General features: G+C 35.5%; 1 protein-coding gene across 1 annotated transcript in view; it reads left to right on the top strand.

Annotated features, from left to right (window-relative positions):
- Window positions 1–3,942: 3,942 nt before the first annotated feature.
- Window positions 3,943–24,682, top strand: part of LOC104616261 (palladin-like) — a gene marked incomplete at its 3' end in the record, with an annotated part of 85,622 nt that continues 64,882 nt past the window's right edge. The window contains exon 1 of the mRNA XM_010292554.1: window positions 3,943–4,988. Coding sequence (XP_010290856.1) covers window positions 3,943–4,988 — 1,046 coding nt within the window. The remainder of the gene's footprint in view (window positions 4,989–24,682) is intronic.

Below are 24,682 nucleotides of genomic sequence, written 5' to 3'. Positions count from 1 at the left end.
ATTACACTCTACAAGGCTACAGAAGCTGGAAATGCATTTTGGTTGTTTCAGTGTTAATACATGTGTCAGAGTTGTGGGGTCTTTTTAAAGCATACATGTTTTCCAGGGATTTTTCTGTCATTTCTGAGGGACATATTTCTTTTCTGATCATAGAATTACTTCATTTGAGATGTGAAAATTCAGTATATTTATTTATACAGTGTAGTATATGATTACAGATTAATAATTATTTATTATTACAAAAAGATGGACCATTTCTGCTGATAGCTCTAAAAACGTTAACGGTCTTTTCCAGCCTAAATGATTCTATGATTCTATTGTTTGCTTTTTTCCCCTGGAAAATTTTAAGGTACACAAGGAAGCTATTCGTTTTAAACTACTCTTAGTAGAAAAAGCTAATTATTTTTTATTGTCATAAAAATAGTTCATTCTGATAAATAATTAAAAATTTGTTAATACAAAATGCAGTGGGAAGAAGGTATTTTTTAAAAATTCACTTTCACACACTTTGTTTTCTATGAACTGTGGAGGTAGGTCCTTTAATAATGACCAAAAATCACATCCTAAAATTCCAGAATACTATTTTAAAACAGCCTAAAATACTGTGCTAAATACAACAAAAATTGCACATTTAATTAATTTCTGAGTAGCAAGTGCACAGAACTCTGTGCCACTTCCAGGCCTAATGTTGCTTCTACTGGAATTCCAGATAGCGGCAGTCTGCTGAAACATGAGTTCAGTTACCAAATATAGACGAGTGGGGTAAGAATTACATAGTTACAGAGGACAGATGTAACACACAGGCCACAGTTTCTCCATGCTTACTGAGGACCAAGCAATCTTTAGTGAATAGCTGGAGCGACTTTAAGCCTACTTAGATAAAGAAGGAAAGAAGCAACTTTACCTGCTATTAATTACACTTGAGACTCTTCATATTGGCCTGTTCATTGTAAGGTCTGTTGTACATTTTCTGCTAAATGTAATTATTGTACTTTGGGGAGTAATTTTGCAAGATTTCAAGATTCAGAGGAAAAATATACCATTTTGTTTTAAAAATATTAGTAGATACATTTCTTCCTTCTTCCTTTGAACAGATTGACTTTGGGTCTTTTTTTTTTTTAAGTAATTAAGTAATAATTTTTCATTGGACAGTTTCCGCTAATTCAGGATGCTTATACTTTTCTTGAAATGAGTCCTTTGATTTTCTGTTTTTTTCATGTTTCATTATTTATCTCTCTAATACCTTAAATTGATTAATTATTCAATTGTTTTCTGAGATTATTGTAATCCGGTACATTTTGATTTTACTATTTACCGTATCATTCCTTAAAGCATCTGTATTATTTTTTGAACAAATATTTAAACAGCATGATGTTAAAATGTGTATTTACTTGCAAGTAGTTTTTAAATATATAGCAAATAGGACCCCATAAATAGTTTACATATAATAATGCTGAAGTATAAATAACCACTGATCTACATGCAACATTGTATTTTATGTTTGTGTCTTTAAATGATACAGTATATGGCTTTGCAGGTTACCTAATGAGTAATGATGATGAAAACTGTTATAAATACAGTCTAACTTGGAGAAGCTAGAAATAGCATTTGAAATTTCTAATTATGATCTTATATGCTACTTGATAGGGTTAGCAATACTGCACCTCCAGTTTGCTATGGTTACAAAAGAATAACTAAATGTTTGCTCTAAAAGAATAGTGGTTTTACATATTACAGTGTGGCTGAAAAAACAGTCTTTATACTGGAAGCTTCCATTCAGCTGCCTAAAGCTAGACATATAAATCCATTTTGAGGCATGAGACCTTTCTTATCAAGAAGGCTTATCAGCATTAGAAATTGCCAATAACCAGCATGTTTAAATTTATCAACCTTATTTAAATACTCAGCTACAGATTGATTTACCTAAATAGACATTGGGCTTTGAAAATTATGACATATGTAGCCATTGTATTTTTCTAATGTGTGACAAAACAGCATAAAACTGAGAATTAGGAGGAGATATGCTAATTCATAATACATTCATTTTAATCGTCATGTCAGGTGGCCAGCAGTCGGTGAAATTGTCCTTCGATCATTAAGACCATTGAAACACCAGAACAGCTTGGTGCTGGAAGTCAGAGAAGTTTATCTGAGTATGTAATGTATCACTTTGATATGTGAGCAAGCTAGGAACCAGTATGAATCAGATTTAAATAAAGATCTCATTTGAAGCACAGATATTTATGAGTTATCTAAATAGTAAACTAGCACCTTTATTCATTTGAATACAAAGTTTTTAAAAACTACTAAGACTGAGGAGACAGAAACTCTCCAGGTTTAACCCTTGGTTCCCTGGCATTCATCCAGTTTATTCTTTAACAGCTGAGCTTCTAGACCAACTGTTTGCCTGGCTTCTCAGGTTCATGCTTGAAAGCTGCTATGTGGTAGTCAGTTATACTGTATATATTTTTTTAGATTTTGTTGACAAGAGATTGGCATGGTTGCTAAATTTGTTGTCCTGTAAACACAAATAGAAGGACAGAAAGATGTAATCTCAGCAAAGGATAAGCCTATCACTGTATTCTACAAAAACATTTATCAAATGCTGAAATGCTTTGGTTCCCTTACAGTTCTCTTTTATGTGTTGAGTTGTAATCTGTTGGCAAGACAAGCAGGCATATCAAGAGATGCATATGCCGGGCCAAGAATTCCAATAATTTATCAGTCAGTTAATGACTACATGCCGGGTAAGCCCTGGTGAAGTGACTAAAGGTAACTGGAACTTGCACAAGCTGATGTAAAATACATCCGAGCACATCTCATGGCTGTCAAGCCACCTATCTATCAGTGGAGAAATACTTTGTACCACTAAGAGAAAAATATACTCTTTTTTTAAAATCTTGTGCAGAATTAATCTTATAGAAAATATCATGACAAGAAGAGAATTTTCAAGAGTAATTAAAAACACTGATGTTCAACTTAATTAAATACTTCACAGAAGTGGCAATTACTTTTAAGATCAGATCACCCGCAACCTAGTGACCAGCAGGACAAATAGATTTCAATAAGGAGAGTTCCAGGCAGATCCTTCCCTTGGGAAAAGAGCGGCTTCCCTCATGTCTTGTTTCTTGCTGGCTTTACAGAGGCAGTGAATGCTCATCCTCATTCTAAAATCATGTGGGAAAACTGGAGATGTATAGATGTTTCTGTACTTTGCAGAACTGGTACAGAATATACATCATACACTTATGTGGTGCAGGATGATACATAGGTTGTGAAATCTATTTCTTTAGTATTTTACTTTTAGAATGTGGTAGTTTGATGTTCCACTTACCAGTGTTGAGAAAAGTGCTACTAAATTGTACTAAAAGGTAACAAGTTAAAAATGTTAATACAAGAAGTAAATTAATATTAAACATATTATCAACATTAAACAGAAAGGATAACTTGGAATTTGTAATCCAAACATCCTTGTGTCAATTCTCACAATGTTTTCAACTAGAACAGTGTTTTCCTCTTGGAATTTGATGGTTTAGTGTCTGGAAGGCAGTGTTATGGCAAAGAAAAAAATATAATTATTCCCCAAATCATCATAAGCCTAAAATCAGAAAAAATGACGTGTGATGTGAAATAAAAAATCACTCGCATTGGTCCAGTTTGAGCTTGTGTTAGGCAACGTACAGACAAAGGATGTCTTAATAGTTCTGAAGGAAGACACATGAGAAAAATTACTCCTAAGCTCTCTCAGTTCCACCTAGGCAATTTGCAGCCCTGGGCATTTCTAATAGAAAACAAGGTTTACAATAAGTTATTTCATGCACCGTTCTGTTCTGCTCCTCTCCAAGTTTTTTGTATAGCTTATTGGAACCATAATATAACAGTGCTGTAGTTTTTTTATTGACAAGGGTTTTTTGTTAAGGAACTGTATTTGTGTCTTCCAGGATGCAAGACAGAAGCTGTGGCCAGGCATTACCTCTTTCTTTAATGCTGAAGGAGGCTTACTGTGCAGAGAGAGACACTGATAAGGGATATCCTGAAAATACATCAGAAGCCTCATCCTACCATGACTTTTTCTATGATTCCCTATCAGACATACAGAACGGGGAATTTTCAAATGAACTTTCTGCCTTCCTTACCCAGGAGGAGATATGCAAGAGCCTTGACATAGCTTGGGAAGCCATTGCCAATTCCATGAAGGATGATCAGAATTCAGCACCAGACTTCACTCATTATTTCAACACCTCTCTTTCTAGCGCTTCAGAAGATCCTTCCTTCAGAGATACCAAACAGCACGAGCAAGATGCTTTACAGAGGCCTCAAGCAAGCAGTTTGACTTCATCTGCTGCAAGTCATGTTCTCCCAGGGAATCAGAAAGAGCAATCCACCACACCTCAAACAGCAAGTAGCTTTGTCACAGTTTCCAGAAGGCAAGCAAGCACCTCACCTGTGCTAACTGCTAGTCCCAGCTTCATTAGAAGCCTGAAACATTTGGATAAAGATGGTCCAGGTGTGTCCAAGACAAGCCCAAAGTCCGAATCGGCACCCCAGGGGGAAGTTCCTTTCAGGAACAAGCTGTGTGACAAAGCTGCCACATTCATAGAGGAACTGTCATCTATATTTAGACAGGCAGCAAAGACAAGAGGTAGAAGTCCTGATGGGGACTCTTCTTCTCCAGACAGTGGATACTTGTCTCCTAAAAACAAACATCCAGCTGTAAGTACCTCAGTGACCCAGGAGTTTGACAAGCCACATCAAGAGACTGAGCCTGAGGCAAAATTACTTGACATTCATTTGAATGGAGAACACTTTTCTGAAAGGGAGAGCATCGCTCAGAGGGAAATGGTCCTTTGCCACCCCTTTGTCAACGTGGAAGAGAATCAGCCTTCACCACCTCAATTCATCCAGAAGCTCCGGAGCCAGGAAGTTGCTGAAGGAAACAAAGTATTGCTGGAATGCAGAGTTGCTGGCAACCCAGTCCCTGATGTCAGGTAAGTGCATGCCTTTTAACTAAGTCATTTTCTGCTTGTGGAAGATACCACAGGTATCACAGGGGAACTGCTTAGAGGTAGTCACTTAAGAACATATAAATCAGGCAGTGGATAGTAAGCATATGGAATAACAGATTCTGACCTCTTTAATTCTCTTAGAGTGTTTCATTGTTTTCTGCTTGGGAAATGCAGTTCTACTTGATTGAAGAGTCACATGGCAAAATTAGAAACAGAATTGGCTCTAACAACATTTGGTGTTACTTACCTCATTAATCTAGGTGAAAGAATTCACAATTTGCCCCTGAAGAACATGTATCAGGCAGTTGATATAGTTTTTACTGTCAATTAATTAGAATGTCCCCAAGTCCTATACCAACGGGATTTGGAGTCTATACTATGAGATAACCTAAATCTAGCCAAATATCCTCTTGGGTAAGACATTTCCAGACAACATTAAGATGGTTCCCATTTCAAAACTTTTTTTAATACTTTGTAGTGAAATTTATGTGCATTTGCTTTTGTTTGATGACAAAACATAAAAGTAACTGCTGTCTAAGTTTGTTTGTTTTAGATTCTTTATTAACTTTTGTTTGTAATAGTTATAAAAGCTACATTCACAGTACCAGGTGAGGGCTGAATAACTCATAATACTTTCCACTGTCTTCCTTTCCTTCTAAAGCTAATAGAAATTAAAGTCAACCAGCACTGCATAGACAGCATTTGCCACTTCATGGGTATGAGCCTTAATTCTAATATAATTTCTTAATACACACAGAGGTAGATCACACTGCTAGTTTAATAGTCCCTCACAATCTATTTTGATTTGAAATCAACTAAGCATGTTTGATATTCCCAAAGGAAAATTTTGTCCAAAAAGTCCTGTTTGGACAGGACAGAATGTGTAGTTCCCCATTCAGAACTTCCTGTAAAGTCCTTTAGTTACATCTGAAGACTACACAATTCTTTTAAAGTGCTCAACATTTCCTTAAAGGAACATAGCAATCACTTATCTGTAACACTTGTTGTGCTTTAAATTCCTTTATATCTTTAGCTGTGAAGTCTTTCAACACTTTGAAATTACTAATATTTTGCATTAAGTTACCCCAATTGCTTGCAGATAATCACTTGTATAGGCCTTACAGCTATGCAAGCTTAGGAATTTGTATCCATGTCTTCATACATACCATAATTGAACTTCTCCTTTGAAATCTGTCTTTAACATATTTTTAAAATCTGTACCTTTTGGTACAGGTTTGCAGAGGGAATAAACAGAGCTGTCAGCTTGAAGATTGTAGATCTTTGTCAACAAGATTAAAAAGTACAGCTTTGAAAAGTCATGTTATGGCTACATGTACTTGTATATGCTTTAATTCCAAGGTGAAAAGTTATTTTGTAGAAAATATCTCCAGAGACTTGTTTGTGACTGTTGAAGACAACAGTGTTGCCTTTATCTTTCTCTGAGTCTTCAGTGAAAATGTATCCCAGGTAAGCTGAATATTGAGACACCGAAATTTTTACAGGGTCAAAAGATCTTTTATAGAGACATCAGGTGTGTTCAGTTGTTCTTGTATACACAGTGGAAAAAGTTGTACCTCAACACATTGAGTACATTGGTTATGTACTCAAGCTTAGACTGTCTTACCAACTGAAGCCAAGTGATCTTCTAAACCAAGACAAGCTGGGGATCTAAGTATGGTAAACAAAGGAATTACATCATAAGCCTTGCCACCAGGTCAGGAAGCTTACCCCAAAAATATAATTTAATGCCCATCAAGCAATATGTCAGCCATGTCATGTCATTACGGTACTGAGAGTCAGTGTGTAAACAATACTGTTTTACTAGAATGAAACACTGTTTCTGTTGGCTTGAATGGTTTTACCATCATCAGTTTATTATGCTTTAACACATATTTCAGTGCTACTGTGTTACAAAATCCATTTTGTGGTGTGAAAATTATCATAGAATAGGCAGCACATAGGCATGGAAGATCTCTAAAAACAGAATTACCAAACATCCACTAAGTAGAGCCTAGGGTCAACAGGCATTTATTTTCATAATTGCAAAAAAAACCTCACTGGTGCCATCAGACCCACATACTCCATATTTCCTGCCATTGGTACAAGTACAGTTCAGAACCAATTAGAAGTTGTTGATTTCTGTTATGAAATACAGCGTAGACAGTTTGGGCAAGTTTGACAACAGCAATGAGGTTGCAGTGTTTTAATAGCAAATATGCGCTGTTGTAATGCTTCAGTATCTTGTTGCTCTTATTTTATCTGGCAGATCAGTCTTTATGTCAGTGATACGACTCCAGAACTGTACATAAATATCAGCTGAACTGTACTTGTGTACAAGCTATGGAGATTTTTTTAGCTTAGGTCTTTTACATCATTGTTGTATTCATTTCAGAGGTTGCTAATATCAAGATGTTTACAAGAAACCTAGAAAAAAGCTTTATGTTCTCTAAATTTTAATGTAAACTCTGGTTTTCTGAGTCGTAAGTCTTGCAGAATCATTAAATACGAAGGCAAATCTTAATCACTTAGCAGAATGGGTCATGAGAAACACAGCTAATATAATAAATAGTAGATGATTTTAAAATCAAGTATACCTTTAAGTAATCTCATCAGTATCACTAAACTTTTAACTTTATTTCCCTTTTTGAAACTCATAATTGTGGGTTGTTGTCTACAGATACAACCATCGCTGAATCACAGCAAATATGCTTCATGACAACTTCTCAGTCTCTTGCAAAGCTCCTTGGCAGCCAATTTAATATACTCCCACGGTCCAGCCTCAAACTGGTTTTATTTAATGATTATTAATAATGGTCCATCTGGCAACAGCACACAAATTTGTGAATATACTTTAAAAAACATGTTACTTATTAACAAAAAAATTACTTTTCCAAAGTTCCCGCTGCAAATACATCTCCCCTTTAGTTTCCATTTCATCGTGGATCTTCAAGGGAGAAAAATATGGCAGCTGTACCTCAAAACCTGCTCCATTTGGAAGCCAATACAGCTCTGCACCGTGACCTTTCTGTAGTGACGCTGACTTGGCTGAAGAGGTCACTCGCACACAGCACGGGCAGGGCTCTCGCAGCCCGGAGCTCTCCTGAGGGCCGAGGCGCGCCAGGGGGAAGCGTAGAGCCCTTCAGCTGTTGAGCGCTGCTGGGGAGCCCATCGCACGGCAGCCGGGACTCGTTAAGAGGCTGTGCTAACCGTGTAAGGACACGGCAAATACTTGCGTGCTGCTTGGGCAAGACTCCTGGGGGAAGGAAGGGGTTCTTTCCTTTAGAAGGTAAGAAAGCATGCCGAAAAATGTGTAGTGGATTTTAGACTATAACAACATTACTAGAAACTTCTAAACAATTACGTAATATCACCTATGCATATCACTACCCTCTTGCTGGAGCTGAAAGGCAATATGGTATATCCTGAATATCCAGTAAATAGCTAATGTGCTGCAGTGGAAAAAGACAAGCCTACTTAAAACCACTGATGCATTGCAGAGCAAGTGAGGAATGCCTGTTGTTTGTGCCACTTTCAGGAACGTTTCTGTAAATTGGAGTTTTACGTGGTTGTTTAAAAAAAAAAAAAGGCAAACACCAGTGATACAATACTAGATGATCATACTCTTGTACTTTGGTAATCCAGTTTTCTAAAGCACTGTACTTAGACAAATGTTTCATTAGACTGAATTTTTGATTTGTAATACCTTTGGGGGGGGAATCTTTGGAGCATAATCATATGAGTCAGAAATATTTAAATGCCTACTATTTTCTGAAGAAACTGGACAGAGGATAAAAGATATAAAAAATATTAAACATTTTGTGGAAACTGCTGAATAAGTAGAAGACAGAAACGAATATTAATGTTATTGCCAAAAGAAGGGCTATAGAATAACCTGAACAGTTACCTGGTCTGTGAGGCGTAAGAGCAAGCCACTTAGCACATAAAAAACTTTCTGAATAGGAGATGCAGATAGGAGGATGAACGAGGATTACCACGGTCTGTACATTTGCACATAGCAATAAAATCTGCAGAAACGAGGCTTCAGTTGTTCTGTTTTTTCCCAGAAAAGCCAGTTTTAATAACATAGCCACTGCAGATAATATTTTTGGAACTCAGTGTGGTAAGTGTGATAAAAGTACAGAGCAATTGGGATTTTAATTTTTTGTCTCAGCTGGAAAGAAAATAACCAGAAGCCATGGTTCCTAAAGTCATGCTAAAATAACAATAGTTTAATGGTGACAAGAAAAGTACTGACTAAATTGTTATTCTTCCTAGCACCCAAGAAGTTGTCCAGCCTAGTAACAAGCACAGCTGATATTTAGGCAGAATCAAGCACTGGTGGCCATGAGTTCATCCAAGTGATCTACAGCAGAGCAAAATTCAAAAGAAACTACTTGAGTATTTCTGACTGTTTAGTGTGTTCTTGTTCTTCTATGCATCACATCTTATTCTGGATCCCAATAATCCTTATAACTGGCTTTATTCCCTTTTCATAGCTTCTTTGGAGCTAAACTTTCCAAACTCCTCAACTTATCCAAACTGGAGCTAGAATCCTGCCTTAACCTGCTACCCTTCTTATAAGGCTAAGGATAACAAGGTTGGAGAATCTTATTATAAGCAAAGAAATCATCAAATGTAGTGTAAGGACAAGGTTTATATTTGAAGATTATGTGACTAAGGGGGCCTCGTAAATTTTAAGTTCCTTGGATGTTCATAGCTGTATCATACAGAAAGTAAAAACCGTAAGTATTACAGTTTGAGTGACAAAACTTGACCAAAGTAACTTTTTTCTACAAGAGTAAAATAAGTAAACTTTGACAGAAGGAATTCTAACTAGAATCTTAGGGTTGAATCCCAAAGGAAAACCATCAGTTGAATTTCAAGAAGCACTACATCTCAAAATTGAATGCCAACTTACTAGTTCTACTAGCAGAATATTATATGTCTAATAATGAAGATTTTGTCACTGGTCAGAACAATTTTAACATTGCTGAACAACGTGGATTTCAACCCCAAACCTAGCAGAGTATTAAGTAGTTTGAGAAGTTCTAGGAAACGCAGCTTCTGAAGAAGGTCTAAAGCATATAAAATGTAAGTTGAAGCAGAAAATTTCTATATTACTCTCAAAATCATCCTATCAGTCAGTAGCTCTCCTTCAAAGTGCATCAGCAGTGGCAGTACTTAAAAATGCCCAAGTTAGCATTGAGCTAGCAAAAGCAAATCCCTGCTGGGAATGACTTAGAACTCTTCAGCATTTGCCTCAATACCTGAATATTTAATTACTTCTGAGGTCTGCTCTGAACTGTAAGTTATGATTAAAGTCTTTACAGATATTCACTTAGGCTGTAGCACAACTGGTATTGAAATGTTTTGTGCAAAGTATATTCTCTTCCTTGTTCAACAGCAAATTGACAAAAAAAAACCCACATCCCAAACAATAAGCACTTCCCACATACTACATGGCAAGAACAAGGCTTCTTTGCTTTAAGGAATCTATTTGCTCTCATGATAAACTTTTCTTCTCATAAGTGTTGTTTATCTAAATTTCACTGCAATAAGTACCCAAAATCCCCACCTAGAAACATTAGTTGTGTGTAATTGAGAACTTTTCTTAGAAAATATAAAAACAAATGCAAAGTAAAATACTTAAACTTATAATAAAACCCAAACTACATTGATTTCTACAACTTCAACAAAACTTACCTGATTTTACAACCTTCAAAGCTTTGAAGTCTAAAAACATGTAATAAACTATGTCTCTACCAAAGTCTTCCTATAATAAAGGGCCTAATCCTGCAGTACTCTAATCAGGCACAGCTGCAAGGAACATCAGAGGTCAGATTAAATAATGCTTAGCACAGATCTACACAGCTGAGTAGAAATCCAGGTGTGCAGGACAATAATGACTGAGCTACCTAGACAGCAGTTGGTTGATTTTTAAGTCTTGGGAATGTAAAGGGTGTCACAGCTGTAATTTCTTCTTCTTTACTGGGCTTGATTTCAGGTAGGAAAACTATGCTTTAGAGGTAGTATTCAGTTTGATTTCTTAAAGTCTCTCATTGTGTAAATGTTGTAGTTGTAATGAAACAGTAGTGTCTTGGTGGGAGATGCAGGTGTTCTACTACTTATGTAGTGGCAAGGCATTGCTACTTATTTTTTCTAAATGGTACCTATTTATGTATATATGTTAATAGAACATATTTGACAATCCTAGGTATCCTTAGTTCAAAAAAAAATCGGTTTCTTCTCACTCTTTTGTATAAGCTCTTTAATAGTCATCTTCAGAACCGTTACTTTTCCATTTGTAAAATCTTAACTGTTCAAGTTAGGGTTTAAAACCAGGTGGTTTGGGTCCTGCTTTTCATATATTTTCCTAAGCTTAAGTACATACTTATGTTATTCAAGGTGGAAACTTTAGTGAAGCTATTTTATGATGAACTTGTTTAAAGTATTTGTTAATTCTATTCTTATTTGCTAGCCTAAGACTGAGCAAGGGTGCAAGAACTAAACTTGCTTTTTGAACAATAAGATGCTTAATGTGTCTTAAGAATAAACTTTACTAGTCTATAAGCATTATGGTAGTTACAGTGATTGCAGAAATACTTTATAAAAAATTAAAAGGATTAGTATGTGCTCTATGTGGTGGAATAGGGCTCTTGTGACCTGCAAATCATTAACAGCCACATCTACTAATCTTATACTGTAAAAATCAAATATTTTATTGAGGTTTAATGTGATTCTCATGCTATTTCCTATATGTGTGCTTTAAAATGAAGCTCAGTGTTTTTTGAGAGAGGATAGAAATAGACAACAATTCTGTTGTAGAAACTGAAGTACTACTTTGTTCCAGAGATAGTATTGACTATACAAATGGTTTCCTTCTGAATTATTGCAATATTGAGAATTGTTATTTCAACTTGTCCAAATTCATTACTAATACTATAATTACAGCAAAGTGCCTCTCCTCTTGTCCCTTTTTTTTTTTTTTAACACACCTATCTCCTCATGCGTTTCTCTAGATGCTCTAGGAACCTTACAGCTATATCAGAGGCTTGCTTGCATTAGTGGATCTCTAATACCTTTTATTCAGATATTGATAGTTTTAGGATGAAGTGACATTTTTCATTTTAACTCAAAAAAATTCATATACAAAGTATTTTAACAACCTTTAAGCTCAGAAATTCTATCATGTTTCACTTTTTTCTTTGGCTTGTTGATCTACTGGATTTTCTGTTTATTGTGTGCATTTGTGGTGGTTTTACTTTTAGTTTGTATTACCAAATGCAATATTTTACAGTAAGAATTCATCCAAAACACATCCTGAACTTATACAATAGTTTCTATTCCATTAATTCACAGAGTTGTTATAATTGTTTATCGTTTATTAAAGAAATAGCAGTTTTTTATTATGCAATCTTTTGTAAACAAGAAGCGTTTCCAGAATATTTTGTATTTATTTCCTAAGGGAGATAGTTTATGGAGTTAGTTGTTAAACTGCTCCCAAATATAAACATTTTTTGTGTATTCTCCCCACAGTCCAACTGGTGTTCTTTATGAAACTATTTTGCCCAATAAACTTACTTTTATATAGCCATCTACAAGTCTTCGACTAATCATTTCAGAGTAGAATCCCATTAATCTGTTTTCTTACTAATCTTCTGCAAAGAAGGAGTTAAAAATGGAGGAAGATTCTTGCACCCAAGGAGATTATTGGGTTAAAAATGTTACCTTGGTAGACTTGGATGTTTTTCTGTGTATGAAGCATTGAAGATGATCTGAAAGTATAAACAGCATGTGTAATATTGCTGAGTGTAAACAGAAAAATGTTGTTAGCCATTTTAATCTGGTAGTACATTCATTTCGGAAATCTGCTCAGTAATAATGTGTTGTCATTTAGTATTTTATTTGCACATATCAAAGTAAGATATAATATCTGTAGATATGAAAACAATATGTAAACATCCTCGATATTTTTATGTCACAGTAATTTTTTTCTTACTCCTCCTTATGTCAATAATATCTTCTTTAATTTTGCTTTTTTTCCTTCTTCATTTACAAGTCAAAATAGTAGCTATTTGCAGTCTTGACCTTGTTATTCTTTAGCCCTTCTTCCTTTCTCATTTATTTCCTTTTATACTTTTGGTTTATTAGACCATGCTCTGGTGTTCTTATGTCTTGAATTTTGTTGGTTTGCTTTTGCGAATTTGAGATAAGGCCTATCCCTCTCTAGGCATCCTGGGTGTTTCAATTTCCTTTGGAATAGATCTGGAACGTAATGTTCAAAGTCACCTCAGGGACTTGTGAAACTGCTTCTTAATTCTATATGTCTTAGAACAGTGGCCACTGGATATGGCACTTCAGGAGATGGTTTAGGGGACATGGTGGCGCTGGATTAATGCTTGGACTTGATGAACTTGAAGGTCCTTTCCAACCTAGTGATTCTGTGATTCTGTGATTAGGGAAGCAAGGGTTTATACCCTAGTGCAAATGGTTAAGCTATTGCAGTGGCTGCCCATAGTAATTTTTGGCCTGTGGGTTTTAGGCAGATAACATGCATCTCTCAAGTATTTTCTTTTCCATTCTTCATTCATTTTGTGCCAATGGAAGTCCACATTGTCAGCACTTTCTGCATCTGGAGGAAAACATACAGTGGAGTTAAGGCCTCCTTAGATCATGTATCCATCTGCTTTAAAAATTGTGTGGCACTTCTGAGAAATGCTAGTAGTGCATCAGTTTTCTTAACTTGTAAGTAATACTCCTTTTACCTTAGAACTACAGGGATGTTGGAATGAGAATTCTTTATTATTTGTCATCATGCTACTTACAAACAGCATTTAGGAGACTCTTGTAGTATATGATAATCAAATGTTCTATTTGGGTGGGGTTTTTTTGGTCTTGCTTTATTGTCTGAAACCATAGAATACAGTATTTAAAATGGGTATCTGGAGAGCCAAGCTCTTTCCTAGGTGAAATGATCTTTACAAAGTCCAGATTGTGATAATAGGATAATTTATGAAGGTCTTATCAAATAAACTGATTACTTATTCAAGTATAACTTAGGCTGAGAAGTCCATTGATGTTACAAAATGAATATTCAAAGTTCTAAAATCAAGAATGTGTGGGTGTGGTTTTGGGGCTGACTTGATGGGACCTGGACTGTTTGCTTGTAAAAGCCCCAAGGAGGAGCTATAGATCCTGGACACTGGAGTTATTCTTAAGTTTCATTTATTTCTTGTCTCTGTAGAATAGTTTTGACTACACGATGTATGCATTTCCTCCTCTTTGTTACACAGGCTCTGTGCATCAGCAGGCTCTCTTTCTTCAGAGCTGTAAGTTTAGTATTTTTCATGAGTGCTGAAGTATCTTTTGCAGTTTTTGCTTTAGAAAATTCCATATTTTCTTTTTGGTTTTCCATCCTGAAAATAGGAAGAATAAAGCCTGTTAGGTGCGTGAAGATGGGCGTTATAAGATGCAATTGTAAAAACAATGGGATAGTTGTGGAAACTACGACTGCTCTTTCAAACTGTATTTAGGAAGAGAATTCCAGCTTAGTTACTTTATTTTCTTCTATTTGTGAATACCAATGTCTCTGTCTTGGTGTATTTCTGATTACATTACTGAAAGTTTAAAACAATCTCGGTTCACTTTATTCTTTTGTTCTGCTTTGTCTGCCTCTCAGTAAAAGAATGCAGATCTAAAGTTCCTTGCTAATGCTTCATAAATAAATAACATATTAACTAGTATTTATAAAAAGACTCAAAGATTAGTTGAAAATGTTGTCAAAGTACATTTCAGACTGAATCTATGCTTGATGGCTAATGTGAAAAGCTTAAAAGTAAATTAATAAAAATTACTCTTTGAAAATAAGAAAAATGGTGCTGCTGTCTGCATAATGAAAAAATATATAAAGAACTTTTGCCTTTTATTTACATAGGAATTGAATGAGACTTGGATGAACTCTAAAATAACAAGGCACCATATGTCTTCAGAAAACTCTTTCACTACACTAGCTTTGTCCATGTTAAATATTCTTAGCTTAAAAACTAAGCTTAATTGAAGTAGTCTTAAAATATAGATTTCTAACAGAAGTGGTGCTGAAACAGGGCCAATGGCAGTATTCCAAGAGGCTGCTTTTACTTCATGTTTCAGCATTTATTTATATAAATCTTATATAGCGTCTCTGGGCCTTTCCAGTATTGTGCAAAGCATCAACAGCCAAGAAGTCTGACCGTGAGGAAATACATTAGCAATCAGCTTGTCATGGACTGATTGAAAGTATCGATCTGTGAAAATTAAAACTAAATCTAGAGGCTAAGTAGAACAGAGGCGAGAATGAACCCGCATGTTTTAGGAGTGGACTATTTGTACTGAAATGTGAAGAGAAACAGAGTAGTGAGGCTTTTGATAGAGAGAAGTGTTTGGAGCCAGTAATTCTGGCATCATTACTTATCAATGTTGAACAGGTATGCAGTACTATTCCAAATCCTATTTAAAATATTATGCTTAATATTCTTTGACATATTTGCTCATTTGCCTAAAGGCAATACCACATCTTGGATTGTTTAAGTTTCCTAAGTGTAATTACAACAGTTTAATAATGTTACTTAAACAGGACATACCTTTGTGAGAGACAATATGTTGCTTTATAAATATAAATTAAGTAAATACAATTATCACTTTGAAACTTGATGCTTTAAAAATTCTTTCCTAATAAAAAAACCTTTGTCATGTCTGAAATATGCCTGTAAATGCATTCTTGACAATGTGAAAGCTAACTTTAGAGATCTGGATGATTAAATTGAAAAAAATAGGACTTTTCTGCAAACATTCATAGCTGATGACTGAAAACATTAGGCTTCAATTTATGTAATTAGAGCTGACAGGACTTTGAGGGAAGTAGAGAAGGCTATGGACTAAAAGTTTATAATAGACCAAACACAGAAGAAACATTGTTAAACAGCAGTGAAAACTGGGCTTATTTTATTAATTCTAGAGTGCATCTGGAAAGTGTGTTCTTTCTAACAAGTCTTAACAGTTTGGTAGGGCTCTAAGTGGACTAAATGTGGATCAATTAATAGGCTGTGGGCTTGCCCTCTAAGCCCATGCAAAGTTCAAGGATGGAGTAAAAGAAATTCCTTTGCCCACCTATTCCCTGTCACATATGAAAATAAGAGAGTAAGTCCTTCCCATAACATCTGTATTTCCTTCCCTAAACAGAGAGATGTAAAGTAAGCAGGAAAGTTAAGGAATTAGCAGTGCTTTGTTTTTATACCTTGTACAGCTATGCTCACGTTTTGAGATGGGTAGTGCAAGAACAGCAGTAAATAGACCTGTTATTTCTGTGAACCCTCTGAAAATCTTCCTTTCAGTGAAACCCATCACTGATCAAGTGAGGTTGGTAGAAAGAAATAAATGAACGGAAATCCTGTGTAGCTTTTTAACGTATGTAGGAGAGATGTTCAAGGGATATAATGATGAAAGAAGCCTGTTGTTCCTGCTTTAGGCAGAACTTCATAAAACTTCTGGAGATGCACTATATGCAGAACAGCTATTTTATCTAAGGCATTATAATGGTTTCTCGCCATGTTACTTATTCACAAACATTCTATGTTATGACGAGTTCTCACGTTCCACATGCTTCTTTTTTTAATCTTTTGGCTATTGAAAAATAATCTACATTTATATAGTAAGGTGATAGCATTTCTTTTAAGAGAGCAAAATGAACAGAATTTGGAAGTTTAGCTTTGCACAGAATAAACCACTGAAGTGTTGTCCTCTTAGACACTTAAATGTGGTTTAGCTTTTGTCTTTTTCTAGAAAGCTTTTACATGAATTAATGTAAGAAATGGACTTAATTGCTACTTTGTGCACCTGTCAGTTGCATTGTCTGAGGCGACTCTCAAAAGGAGAATTGACCAGTAGGAATAGTGAAAAATTGCAACAACTGAAATAGTAAGGGACTTCCTTAAGTACTGTAAACTTGAATCAATACCCATATGACATGTTTCTGTAAATCAGGAAATGAGCAGACTTCTGAAATATATACCTAGGTAATCTGGGTAGAGAAGAGATGCTATCTTATTTAATAAGTCAGGAGGAATAATTCAACTAGATAATTTCAAAGATACTTTTTAAGTTGCAGGAGGAACAAATGCCTGTACAGAAGTATCGAATCTGATGTACTGAAGTACTGGATGTCAAAGTGCTTATTGTAGACTAGACACCAAGAACCTTATTTCCCTTAAGTAATACACTACAGTTAGTGTGATACTACTCAGTATAGATGAGTACACAACTCAAGATTAATAGTAATGTGAACTTGAATAGGTCAGACTTCCTGTGGGAAAGGGTAATAAGTTATAATGCTTGGGGGTTGGAGGTAATTAGCAGTTAGAATCACTCCTAAAACACTGGGTTTTTTTCAGCTACTTGCAGGTCAAAGCAAGTAGAAGACTAAAATTTTTGTGCAATAAGCCTGTTATGAAGACATGTTTCTTTTAGTCTAACACCAACATGCTCCTTCAAATCAAAGTGATTCATTGTTCTATCTTATTAATGTATACTTACAGTGCATGCATGCACTAATGTTATAAAAATAATTAATACCTTGCACTTATGCAGTGCGTTTCATCTGAGCAGTTCAATGCTTTATAAACAGCTTGTATAATACGTGAGCAGCTTTTATTATTTTTTTTCTCTTCTTTGATAAGGTTGTCCTTTTCAGGTGTTCAAGGGAAAAAGATTAGACAAATAGAATCCATCTGCCATTTATGGTGCAACTGACAGGTACCCGTAGCTAACTGTGAATTCTTTTAATATCACAGAAAATGTAGCCACTAAGATAACGTGTGGCTCAACAGTAAATCATTGCTTATGGGAAGACCGCTTAAATATTTGCCCTGTGAGTAGCTGAGGCATGTATTTAACTGAACTAACATTAACTGAGGGCCTCCTACTCCTATAGGCTAGTCTTGACAAGTGCAAGCTGATAACAAGCTTCATAGAGGAGTGTTTAACATTTGGCCACAATCTAGCATCCTTGGCATTTTGCTCTTCCGCTATCTTTTTTTCACTGTGACAAATTAGTAAAATGGATAAGTATTAATACGCTGATAATTAGGAGCCAGGTATAGCATCAGATGTTGTCAGAAACTATTATCCTTGGTATATGCTTTCCAGATAGCTGATTCTGAAGGGAAAGGCGGGTCTTTTCAGTCAAATGTGTCCCTGTGTATTAGGACAGCTTGGCTTTTAAGAGGCAGGAAGAAAAAAACACCCTAAAAGCCTATGAGTCAAAGCATACTTCTTCATGCAGGAAAACAAGCTGTATTCAGATAAACTCTTCTAAGTGTGCTGAGCACAATACTCACACAGTTTCCTCCTGGGAATAAGATAGCAAAGTGGAACCCAGTTCAACAAAAATACAAATTCTCTGATGATTTATTTAACAGGTACATTCACTTAACCAAAACAGTGCCAATTACAATGCAATGGCATTCTCTCAAATATCTGCAAAATCAATAATCTCTCTTTTGTACGTGGGCATGTGTTTGTATTAGGTGTCAAGTTAGAGAACATTGCAAAAATAGATATTGTGTTATCAGGTAAATAAATGCTTTCAGTGTCTAAGTCAAGCAATCATTGTGTGATGTATAGAAGGAAAAAAAGGGGTTTTTTTGTTCATTTTTTAAGGTAAAATTGCTTACAGTAACTCACTGCTATAGTTAAATATTCTACATGCCTATGTTGGACAGTAGGACATGTATGAAGGCCATGAGTGGGCACAGATATATTCTTTGTTACTACCATACTTAAGCCCAGAGATCAAGTAGAAACATGGATCTCATAATGACAATTATCCATTGTTAAAGCTTGAATGTGAACTGACTTAGTTTCCACCTTGTTCCCTAAAAAACCCCCCAAGTTATTTAAACAAAGATAATGCGTAAGTGAATTGACATGCTTATTTTCAGTGAAAGCATAGTTCTGGATAAAAAGAGTAATGCAATATGCATAGTTTGAGTTATGTAAGTTAATTTTTATAAATTTTAAAGTGTTTGAAGAATGTATTTCTGTTATTGTTCAGTATAGGCTGATTAAAAACTGTGCTGGCTTAGAAATGTTATTCCGGTATCAAATGTCCAGCTTAGTAGAATGTGAAGCTCATCAAAACTTTTTCTGATTTGCTCCCTTCTTCCTGCAAATGTGTTTCTCTGCTATTCTAAATGTAAACTTGCTGAACCAATTAGTTTAGAAAATCACAGTAATGGAATTATGTAGATAATTAAATTAACAAATGCAATGTAAGATATAAAAGTGGCTTTTCAATTTTCCTGTTCTTTATACATAAAGTCAGCTGCTTCTGTTAAATATTTGTTGTCAAACTAATTCTTGGTTCCAGATAGGTCCCTTCACTCAGAATTTTCTATTTTTCAAACTGTGAAGACTTACAATAAGATAACTGACATAACTGTTTATCAAGTAGTCTGTTTACAAGCAGTGTAAACCAAACCCTTTTAAAACCTGCAGTGACCAGTTGACATGTGCCTGAAGCAGATAAACAAATTTACTGAATTTATTAGCTTTTTTAAAAATGGCAAAAAAAAAAAAAAAATCTTCCAGGGAAGTTCTTATGCAGAATTGAAGATATTATTAAAAAGCTGGGAAATATAACTTTTTTTTTTTTTTTAAAGGCTTGCCTTAATTTCGAATGACTAATCCATAGAAAATTTGATTCTCACCATTGCTGCATGGAGAGTCCTTAGACAGTGATTTTCATGATAATCAATGAATGGGATTTATGTTCCTAAATTCTTTGACTTCTCTCATGCACAACTGATTTCAATACTATGTATAACACAACATTGTTGAAGATTGATATAATATTCCAAACTAATGAAAAAAAAAAGAGGAAATTTTCGCAATTTGTGTTTCTGTGCTTTAACAGCTCCCTTAATTAAATATAGATTTTTATTTCTCCTGAACTATGATTAGACTTAATCACTCATCAGTGAAGCAAATTTGGAAAAGAAAAAAACTTGGAGGGCAGAATACTTACCTCTCTGTAGTGGATAGTTTCCTCAAGAATGCTTGTGAATCGCTGCTGCTAGAAGGAATTCTTCTGCAGATTTTAATTTAGGGAGAGCTTGAACCATCATTAAGAAGCAGTATAACATAACCCAAACTTACTTTTTTTAATGTGTGTTTCCCATACACTGCAGAGAACGTTTCTATGTTACAGTCTCTATTATCAATTAATATTGATGTTGACTGGGCCTAAAGACTGCAATCCTTTGTCCCTTGGGACAATTGAGATGGACAATTTCATTCTCATTTTATGATTTACTTGAGATGTTGGTACAGTGAGTCTCTTGTGTAGTGAAAAGTAAGCAAAATCACTTGCAGCCTTACAGAGGTAAACGTTACTATTTATTTTCTGCATTTTTTCCAGAACAGCATTGCCACTGGTGGAGGGCTTTCAAGTTTAATTAGGGAGGGTAGGGACAGAAGGAGACTTGATTCTATCTGAGCTTCCTCAGGCTTGCCGTATGGCCAGAAGGAATCTATAAAAGCCTATTTTCCACAAAACCCATGAGAGGTAATTTTGAGGGACTTTACCTATAAAGGAAGTAGGTGGAGACAGTGATTTGCAGTTCACTGGGGAACTGTTACAGATGTCAGGCATTGCAATTCTAGAAGATGCTACCAACTGCAAATTCAGACGCTGATGATTCAGAGTTTCAGCCTAGAATCTCTCTTTATTCTCAGAGGATTTCTAAATCACTGACTAAAGCACTCTCCCCCTTTAAAAAAAAAAAAAACACCACAAAACACCAAAACCAAAATACAACCCAAATGAGATTAACTTAATCTCTTGTTGGATAAAGGAAACACCACTGTTGCTGTAATCCAGGTAAGTTGCAACCTTAAAATTGGATGCATGTGACTTTACATAGTGTGATACTGCAGTCAAAGCCACTCCAGAACCCAGGACTGGCATAAGACCCATGGCAAATTCCTATATAAACTGATGCAGAAACTGGCTTTTGAAGAAGAACTTCCCTAGTTTAATAGTTATACCAGGCCCACTATATTAGGTTCCTTCACAGCTTTTGGCCTCATAAGGACTATTCTTCAGGCATATGACATGAGGATAGAAATTATATGCTTTGGATTAAGAAGAAAGATGCAATATTAAAGTTTCCCTATCTAGATGGTGTTGGATAGGTAACCTTTAACTGAATGTAGTCATCACAATTCACAGCAGACTCTTTTACTCTGCCTCCTGCATATTTGAAAGGTGGCTCTACTACATCAACCTTCAGCACAAGGTTGGACTGCACTTCAATACTTTGCATTTAAAACACAGATTGAATTCATTAATTATTGCTTCAATAAACCATATATTCTGCTCTGCTGATTTTAGTGTAGTGCAGTTTGACTGACTAAAAGACATTACAGGTTTTTGTATGCAGCATCTATTATGGGTGTGGATATTTTGCTTAATATATATTTTTTAAGGCTGCTACATTATGTAATGTCTAGATTGTTCAAAGTGCAACAAAAATGTGGCATGTACCTCTATGACCATGTTGATACCAAGGGTGATGCTGATTTGCTGCACTGTTGTTTATTCATAGTATAACTGTTCACTTTTCTTTTGTTCTGGCATTCTCAAAGATTAACTTGCTCACCTATAACTTAAATACTGCTTTCTAATAGGGAACAGGAAAGGAGTTAAATCCTGACATGAAAGTAGTCATTACTGTCCAGACAAGCACCTCTAGAGTGAATGTATGTAGTGCTATCCATAACGTTTCTGCTTCAGGAAAGAGCATTGTAGTGTATTATATGCAAATTTAAACATCAGACCCTTTGGAAAATGAACCAGTGCATATTGTAATAAAACTTCAGTTTAGAAGGAATTTGCATGGGATTCTTCATGCTTAATTCAGAGGAATTCTTTGGGATTTAGGGTGCAAATTAAAATTTTGACTTTAACAAATGGAGTTCTTCAGGGACTTGGGACTTTGCTACTTAAGTCCAGTTCTCCACCTGTTTTTCTTGTACAAACGTGTGATTAAGACAACTCAATGGTCTGCACGTGATAGGGCAAAAAGTATAGCCAGGAGAATATTGTTTTGCAGGCCCTTGGTTCCTCCCTGCCTTTACTTAATTACGTAAAAAGCTCTAATTTGGTATTTCAGGTAACCTTTGGAAAATAAACTTTTTCCCCAAAAGGGTAGGGAATAGATAGAAAGTTGGGTTGAAGGGGGATATTATCTCTAGTCATGTACTTTTACATTGTTGATGTAAAATGAGCATTGTCTAACAGTGGATTAATATTTAAGTTATAGAATGAATATCCAAAATCACAAAGGATCACACACTAAGAAATGGGAAACAATCTACAAAAAGTACACTTGCTGAAAAGCTTCTTTGTATCCTTTGATTCCCTTCTTTGCCTGGAATATCTTCATAGAAGAACTGAAGTTCTTGTAATCTAAAAGATTAATTTTTCTCCTAGAGCAAGTTATTCAATCTAGACTACTGCATCTCCATTTTCAAGTGAGAGGAAGATAATTTATACTAATCTTTGTGAAAACAAAATTCAACTTTATTTTTTCAAGGCCCATGTCCAGATAATTTTTGTAGCACATGGTATGAATCTCCCATGAACTTCAGTGAAGTCTGTTTTCAAACTGAAACGCATTGCCTGGCAAATCTATTCTCGACTCTGATTTGTACAGCACCTTGCCAATTCCCCTTATTCAGTAGCAGCAACGAAACTAGTAGTTGCAGTAATCTCAGCTGATGTAAAAAAATTCCCTTTTTTTTTTTTTTAAGTATAATCTTAAAATTTGGGGAAGGGATTATTACAACCTGAAACCTGACTCAGTGTTGTAATAGGGTCTATACAACTAAAAGAAGCATGGGGCAAACAAAAGCATGGTAGTCTAGATACAGAAGTCCTCAGTAAGTTAAAGTTCTATTTACACCCAGTTTACATGGTGTTCTATTAAGATTGCTTTTTGCAGCCAGCAAGAGTTTCTGAGAGTCAAGCTGCAAGCAAAAAACACTGTTCTGGAAATAGCCTGGTTGCCCTTTGCTGCCTTAAGAAGTGCAGGGCTATTTCTAAAGTACATAGATGAGAATAACATATCTAAATTACTGCATTTCAAAGTGAAATGTTCCCTTTTATTATTTACTGAAATTTGCATAGTGGTAGCTGGCAACACTGTAGCTACACTTTTGGCAGCTTATCTGTGTTTTCCCATGAGGACTATTGCAATAGCTGCCTTAGATAAGGAATGTCAGGGGTGAAATAAGCAACTTTTGATGCCGTGGAAAGGTTCTCTTGACACACCTAATAAAGATTCTTGGAATGCAAATGTCTGACAGTGGGAGACATGAGGAACCACCGACCCTGTGCATGGATCTTCCCATATATGCCTAAGGCATTCTGTGAATTGGCAGAGCAAGAAAACTATAGTACAAGCAAACATGCTATTTATGGGTGAAATGAAAGAACTGAAGAAACAGCCACTACTTAGGAATGCTAGAGAGAGGCCTTAGGCACTGCCCTTACTGGAATTTTTTTGCCAGGTCAATCTGATTTTGACATCTCTAAGGACTCCCACCATTGTAGACAAAAATCTTATTCTTATCTTCTGCTCATAAGTGATGAAACTGAGGTGTGGAGCTTCCCAGGAGCAGGTTTAGAAGATATACCACAATCTGACTGCCTATTGTGCCAACAACTTGCTTATGTATTTTCTTTCAACAGAAATGCCCTTTATTTCTTTCTACTAATTAAACTGCAGGTAGAACATTGTAGGGAAGATGTGATGACCATCACATACAACGGAAGAGATTAAGTTCCTAGTGTTTTATCGTATTCTTTTATCTATATTACTAAATGGGGAATTCTGCTTTCAAAATTCACTTTAGTAATTTAATCAAACCACTTGATTTTTTTTTCTTTGTGGAAGAACATTTAACACTCCTATCTGTGCCTATCCCCTTTTCCTTTTTCTTAAAACCTGCATTTCAAGAAACAGCTATTTCTTTTCATAGAGGGGCAAGTAACTCTTTGAAAAATCAAGTGACTTCATAACCCTTTACACCTGTCTAGCAAGAGTCTTCATCTCTCCCTACTTTTTCCTTTACATATCCAGGAAGTTTTCGCTTTCACAGTGTAAGATAGTCCCACAACCAGAATCTAATGCCAGGGATTTTTTTTTTCCTCAGATTTGGTCTAGTTTTCAAATACAGCTTGGAGATCATAGCAGGCATGGATACTCAGCTGCAAGAGTGTGTTAGACCAGAAAAGTTCCTCATTGTGTTGCCAGGTATTTTACCAAAAAGCTTAGTCTTCTTCCACTAGAATATAATTAGGAGTTTTGACTAGTTATACCTTTTCTTTAGCCTCTTACTGTCTTTTTCTTTTTTTTTTTTTACTGCCTCAGCTGAGCTAGTATGGTTGATTGCATTTAAATTGGGCTGTACTCCACTTCCATAGTGTGATGCTGATTTTTCTTGTCTTTCCACAAGTAGAAGACATCTGCCCTTAATTTGAAGTTATGTTATGGAATGTGTTAAGTCTTTCATCAAATTTCTGTTCTGTTGTTCTTTAGAATAACTCTGTCTCTCTTTATTTCTAATTAAGTTTTCAA

This window comes from Phaethon lepturus, unplaced genomic scaffold (assembly GCF_000687285.1).
Source record: "Phaethon lepturus isolate BGI_N335 unplaced genomic scaffold, ASM68728v1 scaffold5728, whole genome shotgun sequence".
Classification (NCBI taxonomy): domain Eukaryota; kingdom Metazoa; phylum Chordata; class Aves; order Phaethontiformes; family Phaethontidae; genus Phaethon; species Phaethon lepturus.
The sequence above is the reverse complement of the archived record's forward strand: the minus strand, read 5'-3'. Positions and strand labels throughout refer to the sequence as shown.